The sequence below is a fragment of the Ictalurus punctatus genome, chromosome 20 (assembly GCF_001660625.3).
Source record: "Ictalurus punctatus breed USDA103 chromosome 20, Coco_2.0, whole genome shotgun sequence".
Lineage (NCBI taxonomy): Eukaryota > Metazoa > Chordata > Actinopteri > Siluriformes > Ictaluridae > Ictalurus > Ictalurus punctatus.
This window is the reverse complement of record NC_030435.2, coordinates 13722997-13742165: the sequence shown is the minus strand read 5'-3', so window position 1 is coordinate 13742165 and position 19169 is coordinate 13722997. Positions and strand designations below refer to the sequence as shown.

Sequence of the window (19169 nt, the reverse complement as noted above, 5' to 3'; positions counted from 1 at the left end):
TATATATATATATATATATATATATATATATATATATATATATATATATATAAATGAATGAAATACAAAAGGAGATTGTGAGTTTCTCTTGTGAGCACACTTGTAAAATAAGTGACCCCGTGTGGTGTTACACACAACCCCTAGTTTGGGTATCCCGGTACTAAATGGACTTTAATTGTTAGTCTGAAAATATTTTAGAGACAGACTAGATGAATTTTACATTCAACTGCATAAGCCTACACAGGGGAAAAGTCTTTTGATTTTCTTTTGCATTAATGGCCCATTCACACTTTGATATCACTGCATGAAGTGTTTAAGCATTGGTTGATGTTCGATGGTGTGTCGTTATTGATCCCAGCTGTCTGTTTTCTAGCTTGATTATGTTTGGTATTTAAAGCCCTCGTGTTGCTTTGTGCAGTATTACTTTGTAACTGAGTGAATGTAATGGTGAATGCGTTACGCATGCTAAGCGGTCTTGTTTTCGTGTCCTGCTCTCGTTCCATGCTTTGACTTTAGTTTCATGTTTAACCTCGAGTATCTTGTCCAGTATAGACCGCGTTTTATGTGTCTTGATTTCTGTTTGTAAATAAAAGATGTTGATCTGTGCTTGCTTCTGCCCCTGCTCCCGTTTCATAACATAGACTCAGATCAGCAGAGCATGACAGCTTGCCCTCTGACTGTTACACTAGAGAACTCTTCCAAAAATGATAAATAAACATCTCATACAAAAACCTTCACCAAATCAAAGATTACACAGATTTTTTCAAAACCTTTTTATGTGGAACGTCTTCCATACAAGTATAGGCTGTTACTATAGCAACATTAACATTACAAGCCCATTAATATATGCCTTACAATAACTACTGACTAAGCTCTAATAAAAATATAATAAGAACTAATAAAAAGTAATAAGAACCAAGCTTTCAACAGCTCTGTAATATAATAATCATTAAAGGTCAATATCAGTTTTAACAACGCACCACATGGCATTATGATTAATAGTTAACTACTCAGAACAGTTGTGTCACAAGTGAATGTGATCCAACTTAAAAAGCAGTACATGAAACTACATTACATTTCATGGTACAATAACGATAGAAAAGCAATCAAAGCACTGAAAGGACCCAAGATACACAAAAGTTCCACAATGAGGCATAGAGGCTCATTGTTTCTGCTTTCCTACTGCACTGTAGAACACTTGATCATCAAGATTTTCAGATAATGATACATGATAAAATGTTAATGAATAAAAATACTTTCAGCTCACACCAGAACCTGGGAGTTGTCAGATTTCTTAGACTTACTTTTATATAAAATATCCTTTTAACTAATAATATTCCATATTCATTCACTGATGTAATTGCTTTTTCTCTGGCATGGAAACATCTCCATAAATTACAAATGATTATAAGAATGACCTTGCCAGTCCATTCTTCATAAGTTTATATTCAAGGAATGTGGAAAACACATCTTTGGCAGTGTTTATGAGAGGCATGACATAATCTTTAAAAACAGAGCCAGATTGTTTATCCTTTTCTTTTTTAAGTTGCTCAATCTCAAGCCCCATCAGCTGGGCTTTCTCTTCAAACCCTTTCCGAACAAGTTCTTTCTGTTCGGTCAGTTTACTCTCCACTGCTCTCTCTAGCTCCTGCTGCTGCTGAATATTCTCCTCCTCGAACTTCTCCTCCAGCTGCTGTAGCCGTTGCTCATGGAGCAATTTTTCCTCCTGCATCAGTTGCTCCATCTCCATTTTTCTCTCCTGTTCAACTTTACACTGCTGCTCTAACAGAGCTGCTTGTTCTTTCTCCTCTGTGAATCATCACCCAGGGGCAAAGAAAGAGACAGATAGAGTAAAGAAGTGACAGAATAGAAAACTCAACCTACACTGCTAGTACTTAATATATTATTGATTAATAAAATCATTTTATTAATATTTATTCATAGTGTGCAGTATTATCTTGCACATTATTGTACTGGACAGTGTCAGCAGTTTTTATTATTATTATTTTTTTTACTGAATTCATGATTTTGGTGTTTTCTGTTTTCGCACATCACTGAATCGAAACTATGTTAGCCAGCACGCAATGTGCAAATCCATACTTCTCCCACCGGTAATCCCTACATTGATCTACCAATCCTGACAGGAAAAGCAAGCCATGCTTGTTAGCAAATGTTTGTCCTCACCAATATAACTAGTAAGATGGCTTATTAAGGTGCTAATGTTAACACAAAGGTAGATAATCATGTAACATTGCTAACTAACATTATAGTAGCTACTTGTGTTGTTGCTAACTTTAGTAATTTGGCTCAGTGTAATTTTGAAAGACCTACAGTTGTTTTCTGCTTGCCACCCGTTGCTCTTCCTGCTGGTGCAGTTCTTCTGTATATTCTGCCTCAAGCATTTATGTTGGTTGTAACTCAAAAAAAAAAAAAATCTTTTAATCCATTAAGTCCTTTCTGTTGCCTGAGTAATCCATTTACTCTATCACAATAACTTACTAACAAAGCAAAGTGACTATTATTAGCAGTAGCCAGCTAGGTATCTGGCTTCCCTTAACATTATCTAGTGAGCACCGCCCTCCATTCCCCACTACCCAAATATCTGCCCATAATTGCAGTCTTTCTAATTTCATGTTCATCTTGAAGGTCTACATTCTACAAGGTCTTTTCCAATATTCAACCCAAGAAATCTCACTATAGACCCTGCGGTGTCATTGTTGTAGGATGCAAGTAGGCAAGTTTCCAACAAATTAATTGATGGTTCATTTTTTAATTTTGGTCATAATGTCCCTTTATTTAGTTGTAGTCATACTATTAGTCACACTATTTTAATATAATTACATGATCAGTGGCATGATTATGCTCAGCTTACCTTGAATCTTTTTCTCACTTTCAGTCAGTTGTTCGTCAGTCTGGAGAATTAATTTTGCTTCCATACTTTTACTATTCAGAAACGTCTCCAGCACCACCTCAGCCTTCACACAGAAAGCATACACACACACAGATAGAGAGAGAGAGAGAGAGAGAGAGAGAGAGAGAGAGAGAGAGAGAGAGTAATGGATATATATGTATTTATTTCTTATACTCACATTTTATTAGGAACTACTATACACCTGAACATTCATGCAATTATCTAATCAGGCAATCATGTGGCAGCAGCACAATGCAAAAAATCAGATACAGGTCAAGAGCTTCAATTAATGTTCACATCAAACATCAGAATGAAGAAAAAGTGTGTTCTATGTGACTTTGATCATGGCATGGTTGTTGGTACCAAATGGGCTTGTCTAAATATTTCAGAAACTGCTGATCTTCTGGGATTTTCACACACAGCAGTCAGAGGAAAATGGCCAGATTGGTTTGTTCTGCCAGCAAGGATAATAATCACTCTTTACAACTGTGGTGAGCAGAAAAGCATCTCAGCATGCACAATACATCAGACCTTGAGGTGGAAGGGCTACAACAGCTGAAGATCACTTCTGGCTATCATGGGCACAGGCTCACAGAAAAAAGATCTTTTTTACAGTCTTCAACTGTACAGTTTCATTGAGTCTATTCCCATGATACCATGCCACGATTGCATTTTGTACTGTATATTTGGCTGATAGGATAAAGTAAATAATGAAAATTAACCATTATTTTCAACCTTTTATCCCATTTGTGTGTTTAGGTCTGTGTTTCTTACCTGGATTCCCTTGTTGGGTTGGCTGTGGTACTGGGTAATGACGTTGTCTCTGTGCGTGCAATAGAGCTTATATCCTCCAGGCTTTGCATACTCCCCCCTCTGCACGTGCATGTTCATCTCCTCATATAGATCAGACAGAATCTGCTGGCACTTCTGTTCTGATTCCTCAATATTCTGAGCAATTAGCTCAGCATAGTGCTTATCTACTGCCTCCTGAAAATACAAAACATTTACATGCATTCAGAAATGCAATAATCAAAAACACGCACTGGGCAAATTACGTTTGGTATTCTAGATATATTGATCTGATTGGCCTGACTCTAGTTCATCGCAAGGCACCATGCACACACACATTCACACATTTCTTCATACCTAGGGGAACCTTAGCATAGCCAATCCACCTACCATCATGGTTTTGGGATGTGAGAGGCAACTAGAGTAACCTGAGCACAGGATCAACCCTGGTGAGACTGTCTGTGTGTGTATCTGTGTATATCTGTGTGTATCTTTGCGTGTGTGTGTGTGTGTGTGCGTGTGTGTATGTGGGTCCAAAACGCACCATGAGTTTCCTGAAGTATTCCCCCTCTTCATCTTTAAAAGAGCGCTTCATAAATTCAGTGTTGGCCATGTTGCTGATCTTCTGGTGTTCAGAAGTAAGTTTATTCAAATCGACTGGAAACAAACTCTTCACCTGCAATTAAATTTTGTGTCAGGAGCATGTTTAGGATTAGGCTTTGGTTCAGGGTCATGGAACATATCTTTAGGCTAGTATTTTACAAAAACTTGTATTTAAATTGAATTTAAAAAATATATATAAATACATGTGATTATATATATATATATATATATATATATATATATATATATATATATATATATATATATATATATATATTAAACATGCTAAACTTTCAATTGTAACTATTTATGTCAAAGCAGTGTGTGTAACTGTATCTGTTTAGTATCTGAATCTGTAAATCTGATTTAAAGCAAAAGTGGGCATGGCTTAAACAAGAAAGTTTTTATTTTTATTAAATATAAATGATAACATCATTTTTTTTGGCTACTCTACCCACCTCTGCCCACTTGCAGTTTTTTGGTTCCATCCCCAATACCCAATGCACATCACTTTCTTTAATAAAAGTGCCTCCTATTCATATTTGTGTGTGTGTGTGTGTGTGTGTGTGTGTGTGTGTGTGTGTGTGTGTGTGTGTGTGTGTGTGTGTGTGTTACCTGTTCCATCTCATTCTGATAGAATTTAAGCCCCTCCTGCACAGCTGCCTGGTTTTCTATCTTTGCCATTACAACCACAGCATTCTCCAGACAAGGGACTTTCCCACTAGAGATGGTCTCCACATATGACTGCACTAGGTGACCGAACACTGTCAACACACACACACGCACACAGTTACAGCACAGAAAATAACAGTTCAATGTACTGAAACACTACTGAAATGTTTATACAGATGAATAATATTGTAGTGAAATAATGTAGTGCTTACTCCTCCCTGTGACTCTGTATCCTCCTGTAACTGTTTTAACTTTGCTTGCAGTAAAGACGTAGTCACAAAAACGCTGTGTAACATTGAGAAATTTGGGCCAAATTTCACTCTCATCCAGGCTCTCGAGCTGAACCATTTTGTCCTGGGAGGCAGGGAACGGGAAAACAAAGCACTTGCGAGTTGGAAAATAGTTTCGAATACACTGCCTTGGAAGATTGTAGTTGGTGTCCTTCTTACAAAGACCTGCAATGCAGAATTTTTTTTATTCTTTTCATGTTAACAGCTAAACTGACATATAGTCCAGTCCATAAGTATTTGGACAGTGACGCAGTTTTCATAATTTTGCTTCTGTGCACTCCCACAATGGAGTTGAAATTAAGCAATCAAGATGTGAGTGAAATGTAGACTTTCAGTATGTAATTCAATACGTATTTCAATGGCTTCAACAAAAATACTGCATTAACGTTTTAGGAATTACAGCCATTTTTTTTCAAATTCAAGTGTTGAATTTGCATTTGGTAGCTGTTCATGGGAACTTTCAATATGTGGTCTAATGAGGTGTCGATGCAATTGAAGGAGGCCATCATTAGGCTGAAAAAACAAAACAGACCCATCAGCAAGATGACAGCAAAAAGCCTGGAAGACCACAGAGGACAACTATAGTGAATTATTACAGAATTATTTCCTTGGTGAAGAAAAACCCCTTCACATCAAGAAAGTCAAGAACACTCTCGAGGAGGCAGGCATATCATTGTCAAAGTCCACAAGCAAGATATGCATGAATGTAAATACAGCGGGTTTACCTCAAGATGCAAACCACCGGTAACATTCAAGAACTGCCAGATTAGACTTTGCTTAAAAAAACTCTTTAAAAAAGCCTGTCCGGTTCGCACACCAGATTAGCTTGTACCTGAATGATGGAAGAGAGGAGTATGGAGAAAGAAAGGCTCAGCTCATTTTCCAAAGCACACTACATCATCTGTCAAACATGGTGGAGGAAGTGTTATGGCATGGGCATGTATGGCTGCCAATGAAACTGGGTCATAGAAGAAGTATCAGGATGAATTCTGAAGTGTATAGAGCTATACCTCAGATTCAGTCAACTGGTACAAAACCAGTTCTTCACAGTACAGATGGATAATAACCCAAAACATACAGTGAAAACAACCCAAGTGCTTCTTAAGGCAAAGAAATGAAATGTTCTTAAATGGCCAAGTCAGTCACCTGATCTTAACATAATTGAGCATATTTTCACTTACTGAAGACAAAATGAAGGCAGAGAGACCCACAAACAAGCAGCTACTGAAGGCAGCTACAGTAAAGGCCTGGCAAAGCATCTCACAGGAGGAAACTCATGATTTGGTAATGTCCATGGGTTACAACCTTCAAGATTTGCATCCAAATCCTAATCCTAATATTTATGATTGTCAGTTTGTAGAATTACTTTTCAGCCTTTGAAAATGGATGTACTATGTAAAAATGTCTGTAATTCTTAAATGTTTAATGAAATATTTTGGTTGTTGAATTAAAGATCAAAGTCTACACTTCAATCACATCTTGATTGCTTCATTTCAAATCCATGGTGGTGGTGTACAGGGGCAAAATTACGAAAATTTGTCTTGAATCTTAGTCAGAAATGTCTTCTACACCTTTCTTCAGCTGCAGGGCAAAATCCAGGTACTCATCCTCGGTCACTCGACCCTTTTTCTCAATCACCAGCTCCAGTGAAAAATCACGCACTGTCCAGATGAAGTTAGGAAAAAACTGCACAAACTGAGAGTCTTCTTCCTCCTCCTCAAACTCAGCTGCTCTGGATTTAGGTGATTTGATCTTAATCTGCTCTGCAAGCTCAGTGACATAGCTGCAGCATGCTAAGGAATCATGACTGGATGAGAAATACAGTCATGGGAAAAAGAAAGTACACAAACTTTCAATTATATGTTTTTATTTATCAGGGCATAAATAACAATTTTGTGGTACTCACCAACTTCTATAAACAAACAAATAACCTAGAGTGACAAAAAAAACATTAAAAAAAAAATTCAATATGTAGTCATTTTCCCCCAAAAAAGTAACCAACATTTAGAAACCAGGTGGGAAAAAAGTAAGGGAATGGTTATAAGGCCATCTCCAAACAATTTGAAATTCACCATTCCATGAACACTGTTCATAAGAAGGATTGTTTACAAATGGAGAGCCTTCAAAACAGTTGCGAATCTTCCCAGAAGTGGGCATCCCAGCAAATTCAGTCCAAGGTCAGACCATTTAATGCTCAGTGATATAAAGGAAAACCCAAAAGCTACATCACATGACCTACAGGCCTCTGTAAGCACATTAAATGTTTTTGTTCATGTCAGCACAATCAAAAAAAAGATTGAGCATAGTATAGCTTTCATGGAAGCATGACTAGGAAAAGTCTCTTCTCTCCAAAAAGAATATGGCATGACTAAGGTTTGCAAAATTGCATTTTAACAAAACAGAAAAGACACTAACAAACAATATCCTTTGGACTTATGAGTCCAAACAATGTGCTTGTTCATCACGCACAGCACCATGTTTGGTGAAAACCAAACACAACGTATCACCACAAACACCTCAAACCAACTGGAGGAGGAGCGGTGATGATTTGGGCTTGTTTTGCTGCCACAGGACCTGGAAAACTTGCAGTCATTGAGACAACAATGAACTCCATTTTATACCAGAATATTCTTGAGACAAATGTCTGGCCATCTCTCAGCAGCTTAAGCTGGGCTGAAATTGGGTCAAACAACAAGACAATGATCCCAAGCACACCAGCAATATGACATATGAATGGATAAAATAGAAAAGAAAAATCAAGGTGTTGGAATGGCCAAGTCAAAGTCCAGACCTCAACCCCATTCAAATGCTGTGGTGGGGTCTTAAGAGATCTGTGCATAAACAAATGCCCTCAGACATCAATGAACTGAAGCAATGTTGTAAAGAAGGGTGGGCCAAAATTTCACCAGCACAAACAAGAGACTGAAACTCCTATAGAAACTGTCTGCTTAAAGTTAATGTTGCTATAGGTGGTTCTACATGTTACTGAATTATATGGTGTACTTATTTTTTACAGTTGTGAATGAGATGATAATTAAAAACATAGAATTGAAGAAAGGCATACTTTCTTTTTCCCAAGACTGTATCTGTGGGTCTTTATTATTAACTAAATGGCTATTTCTATAAATGTTAGTGTAGTTGTGTTTTACAAGGAAGGATACTGTAGTTTTTCCACTGCTGTGTTGTCGATGGTTCCGCGGCTGTTGTAGACCAGAGTGCTGCTGAGAAGAACAGCTAGACAGAAGATCCAGGCATCATTCTTAGAGTCTCCCTAAAACAACACAAATATTATACACTGCAGTTATGTGTACATAGATGTGTACTACAGAATATTATACTCATCCACACTAAACACTGAGGCCTAACTCTTTGGAATGGATAAAACATTCAATTCAATTCAATTTTATTTGTATAGCGCTTTTTACAATAGACATTGTCTCAAAGCAGCTTTACAGAAATATCAACACGGTATACAGATATTAAAGGTGTGAATTTATCCCAACTGAGCAAGCCACTGAGTGGCGACAGTGGCAAGGAAAAACTCCCTAAGATGTTTTAAGAGGAAGAAACCTTGAGAGGAACCCGACTCAGAAGGGAACCAACTACATGACTAAAAAATGACTACAGATATTACTACCACCTTCTGTACTAATCTACCCCAACACGGTGTCCATTTTCTGACCTGAATCCTTGGGAGTTTGGTACATTGGTACTTACTTTGTTAGGTCATCCAGAATGTCATTATTACAGAAAAGCTTTAAAAATATACGACCAATGCAATTTGCACTCCTCGGAAACATTTACATTAAAGAATGTTGTAAGTACTGTGTTTCTATGGAGTCCTCACCTTGTCAACGTCCCCCAGTCCCTCAGTGTCCAGCAGAACCAGAGTGTGTCCTCTTTTATAAGGGTGTGGCACACACCACATCCAAATACCTTTAGTCTTCGACTCAATGGTGCTGCCCAGAGCAAAGCCTGCAAACAGTCACAGTAGTAATCTTCAGTATTATTTGAGAACCAAATAAAGTTTGGTATTTTGGACATTTTAGGCTGACAGAAGTGTTCACATATTTCTCATAAAGCAACTTATGTGCACATAATTCAACTGGTCCAAGCCAGTTACAAATTCTATGAGCCATAAGGAATACATTTTATGTTTTTTGATCAAATGTATCCACAAAACTGTATTGGGGTAATGGTTTTATCTGTCCAATTCTCAAAAAGTGAAAAATAAATAAATAAATTTCGAGATAAATTGAAGAAAAATATCTTTAAAAACAAATTCACCAGTTTGTTTTCCTGCCAGGTGGTTCATGAGGTAAGACTTTCCTGTGCGATACAGTCCCACCACAGACACTACCACCACCGGCTGGTTAATCCTGTACAGGTACTCAATGGCTCCATCACTCACACACAGTGAACCGTTCACATTTTCCACCAAACAAATAGGCTCTGGCATTGGGCTGCACATGGTTCTCTCCAGCTCCACAGTCTAGAGGATGAAAATGAAACGAATTTAATTAACAAGAAATTTTATCTTTTAATTGTAAGTGCACAAAACAGTCAGTTAAAATGCAAGCATGATTAATTCTAATTTGATTAGTTTATCAGAAGGACATTGGTAATTTTTTACACGTCTCTCAGTCATTAAATTTTTTTTTTAAAATCTCGCATCCAGATTGCAATAAAAATGATCACATGAGTGAGGATCTTGTGGGCTGTGTTTTCTACGATCGCGGACATTTTTGACGCTGTCATATGATCGTAGTCCATTCACAATTATAAAATACAATAAAACAATAATCAAACAGGAGAAGCACCCGTTTTCCTATTCGAGACTCTGGAGGTGTTTAAAATCTGGGGGAGGGTCACTGATACGTATGCTATGAGACTGATTACGGCATGCAGCAGGAGGCAAGCATCTCTTTTTTCAGCATGACGTGACGTCTACATAGAAAATCATGGACATATGCATCTGTACTGGACTAAAATTAATCAATCAGATGACTGCTGATTTTGGCAAAGCACAGTAGGTAATTCAGCTTGTGATTTTCTGAGAGGAAGCCTTATTTTTCTTGATCACTGTGTGATTTGAGCATGATTATTGTACAATCCATTACTTTCTATCAAAAATGTGAATGAATCAACATGTTTTGTCAAAATGTTTTGTATCCGTCAGAGGCCTAAAAATAACTCTGAATGTTAGTCATGAAAATGTTAGTGGAGACAGTGCTGACAATGCAGAAGACTAAGATGACAATATAGAAGATTAAAGGCCTGTTCACACTGGGACATTTTCCGCAGCGCAAAATAGTCCATTTTTAGATGCATTTTTTTGTGTTTACACCCACGCGTAAATTTCAGGCAATGCTCTGAATGAAAGTACAAATTCGTTCCCTGACAATAGGTGGCACTTATTGAAAAGCATAAATACCTCAGCACACAAAGAGGCGCTACATAACTTTCCATTTCTGACATCCACTTATCACTTTGAAGCAGAAGAGAGACAGTATTTACATCTTTGCAAAAAGCCGTTCCCACACTTTTTGCAAACTGGCTAACTGAAAATGGATGTTATGTATGGTAATATAAGGTATTTGGTGACTTGGCCATGGCAACAAATACTACTTTAAAGATAAATCCTTAAAGTGCTAATTTTAATCAATATTCTTTCTTTAAATAAGTAGTGATTTGAATTATATCAAAGTCACAGAAATAGCATTCACCTACTTATGGGAAGACCCAGATTATTAATTTTTAAAAAAATCTATTTTCTTTTTGGGAGGGGATGGATATATTGCAACTATTGTTGTGCCCAAAAATATTAATGTTCCTGCAAATTTATGAAGTGTGCAAATCCGAACTGTGGTCATATTTTGGATTTTATAAAAATACTGAGGAAAACTTAATAGAAGATGGTAACCGTGTCTGCAGAGCTTGCCAGAAGAAATTTGCTGCGAAAGGGGGCTTTGGCGCTTCATTGGCACTTTTTCCTCTTCCCCCCTTGCTTTAAAATTCCTTCTTAATGTCCATGCAGCCATGCGCATTTCATGTTCGCTTTCGAATTAGCAGCAATTCGGAGGCAGCAATTGCTTGAATGGTGGGTTCGTTAAAGGGATGTGCAGAAGGGGGAGCTCTGGGGGCTCAAGCCCCTGCCCTTTTACTAAATTATTTAAAAGTGCCCCTCTCAACATTAATTAATAAACAATTATATTATGTAAAAAGCATTTGAATTCAAATTAACACGAGAGCGTGCACAAAACAGAGGCAAATGAATCACAAGAAAGTCAGAGAACTCAAGTCTGCCGTCAGACAATCTCTTTAGTGCAGGTACCAAGCCATGAACAAAAGTAAATGTCATCTTTCTTTAGCTCTCTCTTTTGCTCTCTTTGTTGCTCTCTGCGCACCTCTTTCTCTCTTTATTCTTGTAGTTGCTGTGGCATTTATCATAAAGCTCTCTGCATTCAGACACCAAAGACACCAGTAGCTCAACATTCAACTTGCTTGAGTCTTCTTTTCTGGCTTCTTCTTTGTCGGCAAGACAGTTTTGTACTTGAGTGCCACCAAGTCGTAGTTTTATGTAACTTCAGTGTCTCCGGGCACGTGAACAAATGCATGAAGCTCATTGGTCGGCCAGTTTTTAACGCGGTGCTAAATCAGCATTTAAGCATATGATGAAGAGTCATTGAAAAACAATCGGCATTTTAAGAGTGACTGGCTGACCATTCAGCATTTTTTTATTGTTTAAAAAAAAAAAAAAGAAGCTAACTGAGCTATCGCCACATAAAAGGTATGACCATGGTGTATTAATTGTGGCAAAAGGTTGGGGTGTGACTAAAAGAAAAATGGGTAAAACCCCTCCTAAATCAGTTCACTGTTTCAGGATAGTATAAAAGCCTACTGAATTCATTCAGATGATCTGCAGAAGTCTCAGCTTTATTGTGTCTTCAATAAAGTTTTGATTTTTGACATCTTTAACCCATTGACTCTGAAAGTTTTTGACCTTGAATTAAAGGGATTTTCCCCAATAGCCTGAGAAAAACATTGACATGGCCGATCTGGACAGATTTTACAGGAGCACCTGTAAAATAGGAAATTACCCTGGGACCTAGTGTAAGTTTAATCCCAAACCGGATAGGGTTTAACACAGTCTAAACGCCCAACAAACCCAGCGTAGCCAAGCAGACCAGTGATTGGTTATAGTCCTGGGGCTGCTGTCCTCTTATTAGAGTTACTGGGGTCAGAGTCAGGTCTTGGATGCTGGTGGGAGGGCCCTGGTGTGGGCATGGTCAGGTTTGTCCCTGCAGGTTTTCTACACTGCTGGTTTGCTCACTGTCATAACACACTGACTAGTACTGCATTTAGCCAGTGTAACACTGAGAAAGCTACAGTTTAATGCTAACTAGTATTTTCCTTATGGTTAATATATTTTACTTATACCATATCACAAGTTTATATTTATGTGCTTGTTGTAATAAGTTGTTACTTCAATAGTAACAGCTCATTCACATGTGGCCCTCAGCAAGTAGTTAAATGCTGCTACACTAACACAGTGCTTAACATAATTTCGACTTGACTGAGGGAAATAGTCAAAGTTGAATTTAGCCAAAAGTTAGTTTGTTGTAAATGTATGTTAAATGTATGGGCATCACTTGTAGTTGGTGCTGGCACCCTAAAATCTTTTTTAATTATTTAGTATTGACCCACGCGGTGTTACACCTACAGACTATAGTTATAAAATGAGGCTCCTTTTGGTTTCAGTAAAATTGTACAGTACTCTGGTGATATGGGTAAACTTGCACTTGATGAAATAAGTAATCATGCATTATGCTATGTGGTAAGTACGTGTACCTATGTCTTTAAGACAAACACATCATATACAGCCTATTTATAATCAAATTAGGTAACAAAAAACAACCAAACATACTTACCTTATAAGCCAACTGTCACTTGCACTAGAGATGCAAACCAAAATGCTGGCGAGATGAAGTGAGCAGGTTTTAAAGGCTGTGATACCACAATCATCCCACGCACAATCATGATCCACAGTTCATGTAAACAGGGACATTCCGAGAAATCATGCTGCACACAGGATGCTCTCTAACGGAAAGCAGTCTCTGTACTGCTTTTACTTTCACTTTCACTTGCGTCCCCAGGCCACAGTCCACATGCCGTTAATTTCACGACCTTCTAAGGACCGATTTTTTCTTCTTTGTAATTTATAGTTCTCACTACAGGCTGTATGGAACTAAAAACAACGTTCTTCCTCGCAAAAAACAAACAAACCCCAAAGCAAAACATACATCTACAGTACGTTCGCCTATATTTCATTTCAGGCTTAGATGAGCTCTATACAAACATAAGACCTAAATAGCCAACTGTAATTTCTAATACTACAATCAATCTTTACTAATTATTATATTAACTATTATGTAGGCTGTAAAACTGGCACACCTGCAATCATGCTCAGTTAACTTCCAGATGGTGGACTGTAAAACAATGTAATAAAATGTCTTCAAGTTTCAGAAAAAAATGCTTTATGTGGATTATTTTCCCTCTTCATTGTAGACTGAACTGTTGAAGCAAAACAAATAGTTCTATAAAGAAAAATTCATTCTTCTCTAATTCAAAAACTGTTTGTTTTTTTTTGTTTTTTATTTTTTTTATTGTTGATTAGAGGCAGCACAAGTTCAGGATCCACAATACAATCTGGAGCTTGGGATACTGATTATGTGGCATTTCTGTGTATGTTCACCTTGTGTTCATGTTGGTTTCCTCTGGGTTTTATCCAATTGTGCAAAAAATGTGCCAGTAAATGGATTGGCTATGACAGATTACAGCAAGGTGTGAATTAGTGTGTGAATAAGTGTGTGCATGGTGCTGTGAGTTGGACTGGCAACTGGCAACTCCCATTCAGGGTGTGTCCCTAAAGTTTCTGCCGTCCATCTGATAGGCCTGTTTTACATACATTTTACATACATATACATACACACACACACACACACACACACACACACACACACACACACACACATATATATATATATATATATATGCTAAGCTTTCAATTGAAGTTCAGACGTGTTTTCATTTAACATTAGTAAATAAAATGTGTTTTTAATTAGAAAAACTCAACTTGCTAACACCAGACTAGACCAGATTTCAACTTGCGTACTAGATCCTGTGCCTACATGTTTCTTTAAACAGATTTGTCCAGGAGTAATCAAACCACTTTTAAATATAATCAATTCTTCCCTTAGCACTGGCTATGTACCTAAATCACTTAAATTAGCAGTTATTAAACCCCTGATTAAAAAACCTGACCTTGACCCCTCTCAACTGTCCAGCTATAGACCAATATCAAATCTCCCCTTCATCTCTAAGATCTTAGAAAAGGTTGTAGCAAAGCAGTTGTGCTCGTACTTAGATAGGAATAACATTCATGAAATGTATCAGTCAGGATTTAGACCTCATCATAGCACAGAGACAGCATTAGTTAAAGTAGTAAATGACCTTCTACTGACCTCTGATCAGGGTTATGTCTCGCTGCTTGTGTTACTCGACCTTAGTGCAGCTTTTGATACTATAGATCATACTATTCACCTTGATAGATTAGAAAATGTTGTTGGCATTAAGGGACAACATTACAGTCCTCTCCTGGCTCAGGTCTTATCTAACTTCTCCACGCATACAGAGGTTACCTTTGGAGTTCCACAGGGTTCTGTTTTAGGCCCACTGCTTTTTACTTTATATATGCTACCTCTAGATCAAATTATTCGTAAACATGGAATTAGCTTCCACTCTTATGCTGATGATACACAGTTTTATGTTTCAGCAAAGCCAGAGCACAGACAGCAGCTTAGTAAAGTTGAGGATTGTGTAAAGGACATTAGACATTGGATGTTAACTAACTTCCTTTTACTTAATTCTGATAAAACAGAAATATTTTTATTAGGATCACGTGTAGTTAGAAATAATCTTTCTGATCACATGGTTACTCTGGATGGACATTGATTCATCATGTTCAGCAGTAAAAGACCTTGGAGTGATTATTGACTCCAGTCTATCATTTGACGCTCATGTAGATAATATTACTAGGATAGCCTTCTTTCATCTCAGAAATATTTCTAAGATAAGAAATATATTGTCACTACATGATGCAGAAATACTAGTTCATGCATTTGTCACCTCTAGATTAGATTACTATAATGCCGTACTGTCTGGATGTTCCAGTAGGAACATAAACAAACTCCAGTTAGTCCAGAATGCAGCTGCTAGAGTCCTAACTAGAACCAGAAGATATGACCATATCACCCCAATCTTATCAACACCGCATTGGCTCCCAGTGAACCTATAAAGCACTAAACGGTCTCGCGCCACAGTATCTAAGCGACCTTTTGGTTTTCTATGATCCGCCACGCCTACTTAGATCAAAAGATGCAGGCTATTTTTGACGGTACCTCGAATAGTGAAGGCTACAGCAGGGGGATGAGCTTTCGCTTATAGAGCCCTACTGGAACAGTCTTCCAATTAGTGTTCGGGCCTCAGACACAGTCTCAGTGTTTAAGTCTAGGCTTAAAACGTATTTGTTTACTCAAGCCTAACATGAGTAGATTGTCTGTTACGCAAAGCACAGTCTTAACAATCTCTCCCTCTCTCCTTCTGCCAAGCCACACATGATTTTATGGAGATTCTAGAGATCCTGATCCTTTCTGCTCTCCTGACCTGCCTGCTCTCATCTACTCCAATTCCAGATGGAAACACTCACTGTGGTTGCTACTTAGGTCCAGGGACTGCAATTACAACCTGCAGTTTTACCTGCCATCTTGATCAGGATCAGGACTTAAGAGACTGTACTATCTCAATGGAACTTTCCTGGTTAAATAAAGGGGGGGGGGCATAAATAAAGTACATCTATGCATAGGATGACTAACTAACGTATACCTCTATTGATTGGCTTTGAATCATATAAAAGATAACATGACAAGCTTTTTTTGAGAGAGGGAGAGAGAGACAGAGAGAGAGAAGAGAGGGACGACTGTTTGTAGCTGCTATAATGTAAGTGAGAACAGGAACTAACTTGTTTAGCATGGGGACGTGCTGTTAAAGGAAAATGATCAGCTTTGGGGTGCTAGCAGTAATCCTACTTCATCACACCACCCTGTTGTGGATGATTTTCCAATAAAAGTGTTTTATTACTTATATATCCTACTAACTAATTATCAGAATACAGTCCTAAAGTCCATGAGCTGTCATGTAGGTGTAGTAGCTGCTCATAAAACCAGATTTAAACGGATTTCATTCCCTTCAGTGTGTGAGGTGGATAAAAAAAATATCTGCTGCCATCCAGTGGTAAAAATGAACATTTTCAGCATGAATGTTCACAGAGAAGGATAAAAAGACAACTGACATACAAATTCAAAACATCAAACAAAATAAGCAAAACAGAAATATTATTTATAACGGTACATGTACAAAAAGCACAAACTCAACAACAGGGCAGCATTTCGGTGTGATTTATGTTTTAGAGAAGAGTAGGAGTTGCACAGTCTGATTTCCAGTGGAATAAAAGATAATATGAGAATAAAAGAGATTTTAAAAAATAAATAAATGAAATAAAAAAATAAAAGAGAATATGAGAATAAAAAAATGATTGTCTTTGGGAGTTATGTTCCGTTTCAAAAGCTATGACTTTTGTGTGTGTGCGTGTGTGTGTGTGTGTGTGTGTGTGTGTGTGTGTGATTGTAAAAAAAAAAAAAATTTCTGTACTGAGAAAAAAACGGAAATGTTGTATACTTTAAGCTCACTGATAATGGAAGTATAAGGGCGATTGTTGAGTCCAGTCAATAAACTTGATTAAAGGAGGTCTGTTCATTATTTTCCTCCACTAGAAAGGGTCCCTAGATGCAAAATAAGCTTGAGTGTGCTAGTTTCCCCGATTTATGGTATTTGACCGCCATCTAGCGGGAGAATAACAAATTGATGAAGCTTCACAATTTAGCCTGGTCTTAATATGAAAAAGCCATACAATTTCATAATATCGTTATAAATTTAAAGACTCAATAAAAAAATAAATAAAAAAACAGTCACTATATATATATATATATATATATATATATATATATATATATATATATATATATATATATATATATATAAAACATGCCTATCAAGGTTATTAGGATATTTTATTATTATTTTTGAAGCAGTGTTACAGAAATCAGGGTTTTTTTTTTGTTTGTGAGGTAAATGTTTATATTTTAATTTCTTTCATATTTTCAACTTTTTACATTATGTGTAAAATTTTGCTTAATTGAAAGATGAATTCAGTTGATGAAGGTTAAATTACATTTGTACAACTATATATATATATATATATATATATATATATATATATATATATATATATGTGTGTGTGTGTGTGTGTGTGTGTATGTGTGTGTGTGTGTGTGTGTGGTGCATCAACTATATTGTTTGTAATATCAACTATCAAGCAAGTAATATCAAATAGTAATATCAAATTTCAAGCATCAACTATATTGTTTGTAAGCATCAAGCATCAAATTGTCAACTATTATATCAATTGAATCGTTTCACATGCTGCAAATGATTGCGTCATTTATTTGAAATACACAATACAGCCTATTTATAACGGAATAAATTACGTAACAAACAAATACATACCGTATAGTAAGCAAACCGTTACTTGCTCTTGGTGCAAAACACAATGGTGGTGAGAGGCATTCAGCAGCTTTTATAGGCTATGTTCACCCCCAAACACTTGTGAGATGACCTGGTGATTTACAGTATATGGGGTCTTTCCGAGAAATCGAAGAGAATGCTTGCGTATTTACTTTCACATTCACTTTCGTCCACAGAACGGACCCTGCCCGAGTTAAGTGGTTTTCAAAGTGGGGGCCGCCAGGGGGCGCCCGGGGGCCTCAACAATTTGTAATAATTAATTTTTAAAAAGGGGGATATATTCAGAAGTCTGTATTTTCAATGTGTTTTAAAAACGTCTTGCAAAAGGGGGGCCTAGGTCAAATGTTAATGCCATTTGGGGGGCCTTGCCCTGGAAAAGTTTGGGAACCCCTGCCTTAGTTTACTGCCGTTAATTTCATGTCCTTGTTAGGATGAACTCTATGCAAACATAGGATTCGTCATGCCTACAAATAATAATTACCCAAGTGTGTCTCAAATGGTCCGACATCCTGGATAGAATATGACAATGCTGCTCCAATAACCTATGACAATGCTCCATGCTGTTAACATTTCTTGATAGCATACTTTCTTCATAAAATATGACACAAGTGTTTATCTCTGTGAAATATCTCTATAGATCGTTGCACTGACAACTAATGCAGTGCATCAGAATGATGCAGTTTAATATAAAATACCGCTTAAACATGGCAGGATAGTCACAGTGTCCGCTACAGCTCCCCACGTGCAGGGTTATATGCAGTAATAAGTTTAAGCGGACACACTCGGCCTCTCTCGCGCACACACTGGGTCTCTCTCGAGTGCTTTCGGACATATTCGGTCTCTCTCGCGCACACTTGGCCTCTCTCGCGCACACTTGGCCTCTCTCGCGCACACTCGGCCTCTCTCGCGCACTTTCGCTCCCTCTCCCGCACTTTCTGACCCTCTTGCGCATTTTTCCCTGTCGTTCTCTCTCTTCCCATTCACTTCACTTTTGTCCAGTTTGGCGCCTCATACTGCTCATCCTGGTGGGGGACAAAAGAGGGGGTATTACATGAAAAAATGAGCTTCAAGAAGTATACCATTGGTACTATAGCACACTTTTTTTTTTTGCCCTTTAGCAGGTACTGAAACTTATCCAACAAATGGATGTGTTATTATTTTGGCATGAGCCTATTTATAACATTCCCACTTGATGCTTTAGT

General features: G+C 37.5%; 1 protein-coding gene across 3 annotated transcripts; it reads right to left on the bottom strand.

Annotated features, from left to right (window-relative positions):
• Positions 1-752: 752 nt before the first annotated feature.
• LOC128628626 (guanylate-binding protein 1-like) lies at positions 753-18103 on the bottom strand. 3 transcript variants are annotated; one of them, XR_008393064.1, is made up of 12 exons: positions 17950-18103; positions 9553-9757; positions 9113-9240; positions 8427-8536; positions 6837-7048; positions 5188-5430; positions 4919-5067; positions 4245-4376; positions 3686-3898; positions 2873-2975; positions 2332-2417; positions 1670-1809 (listed from the first exon to the last, which is right to left on the bottom strand). XR_008393064.1 is itself a non-coding variant. In XM_017495451.3 (11 exons), the coding sequence occupies exons 2-11, from the start codon at positions 9734-9736 to the stop codon at positions 1406-1408; spliced, it is 1878 nt and encodes a 625-aa protein (XP_017350940.1). In that variant the 5' UTR covers positions 9737-9757; positions 17950-18103; the 3' UTR covers positions 753-1405. The 3 variants fall into 3 exon arrangements, 2 of the variants coding, with proteins under 2 accessions (XP_017350940.1, XP_017350939.1); XM_017495451.3 differs by lacking the exon at positions 2332-2417 and having other exon boundaries at positions 753-1809; XM_017495450.3 differs by lacking the exons at positions 2332-2417; positions 17950-18103 and adding an exon at positions 13197-13364 and having other exon boundaries at positions 753-1809.
• Between the last annotated feature and the right edge of the window lie 1066 nt (positions 18104-19169).

Excerpts from the sequence above, each read along its gene's own strand:
- LOC128628626 (XM_017495451.3), bottom strand. The coding sequence starts at position 9,736 with ATGTGCAGCCCAATGCCAGAGCCTATTTGTTTGGTGGAAAATGTGAAC. Across the intron at positions 8,537-9,112 it reads GACTGGGGGACGTTGACAAG|GGAGACTCTAAGAATGATGC; the intron begins GTGAGGACTCCA and ends GTGTTGTTTTAG. Across the intron at positions 5,068-5,187 it reads ATACAGAGTCACAGGGAGGA|TGTTCGGTCACCTAGTGCAG; the intron begins GTAAGCACTACA and ends GTGTGTTGACAG.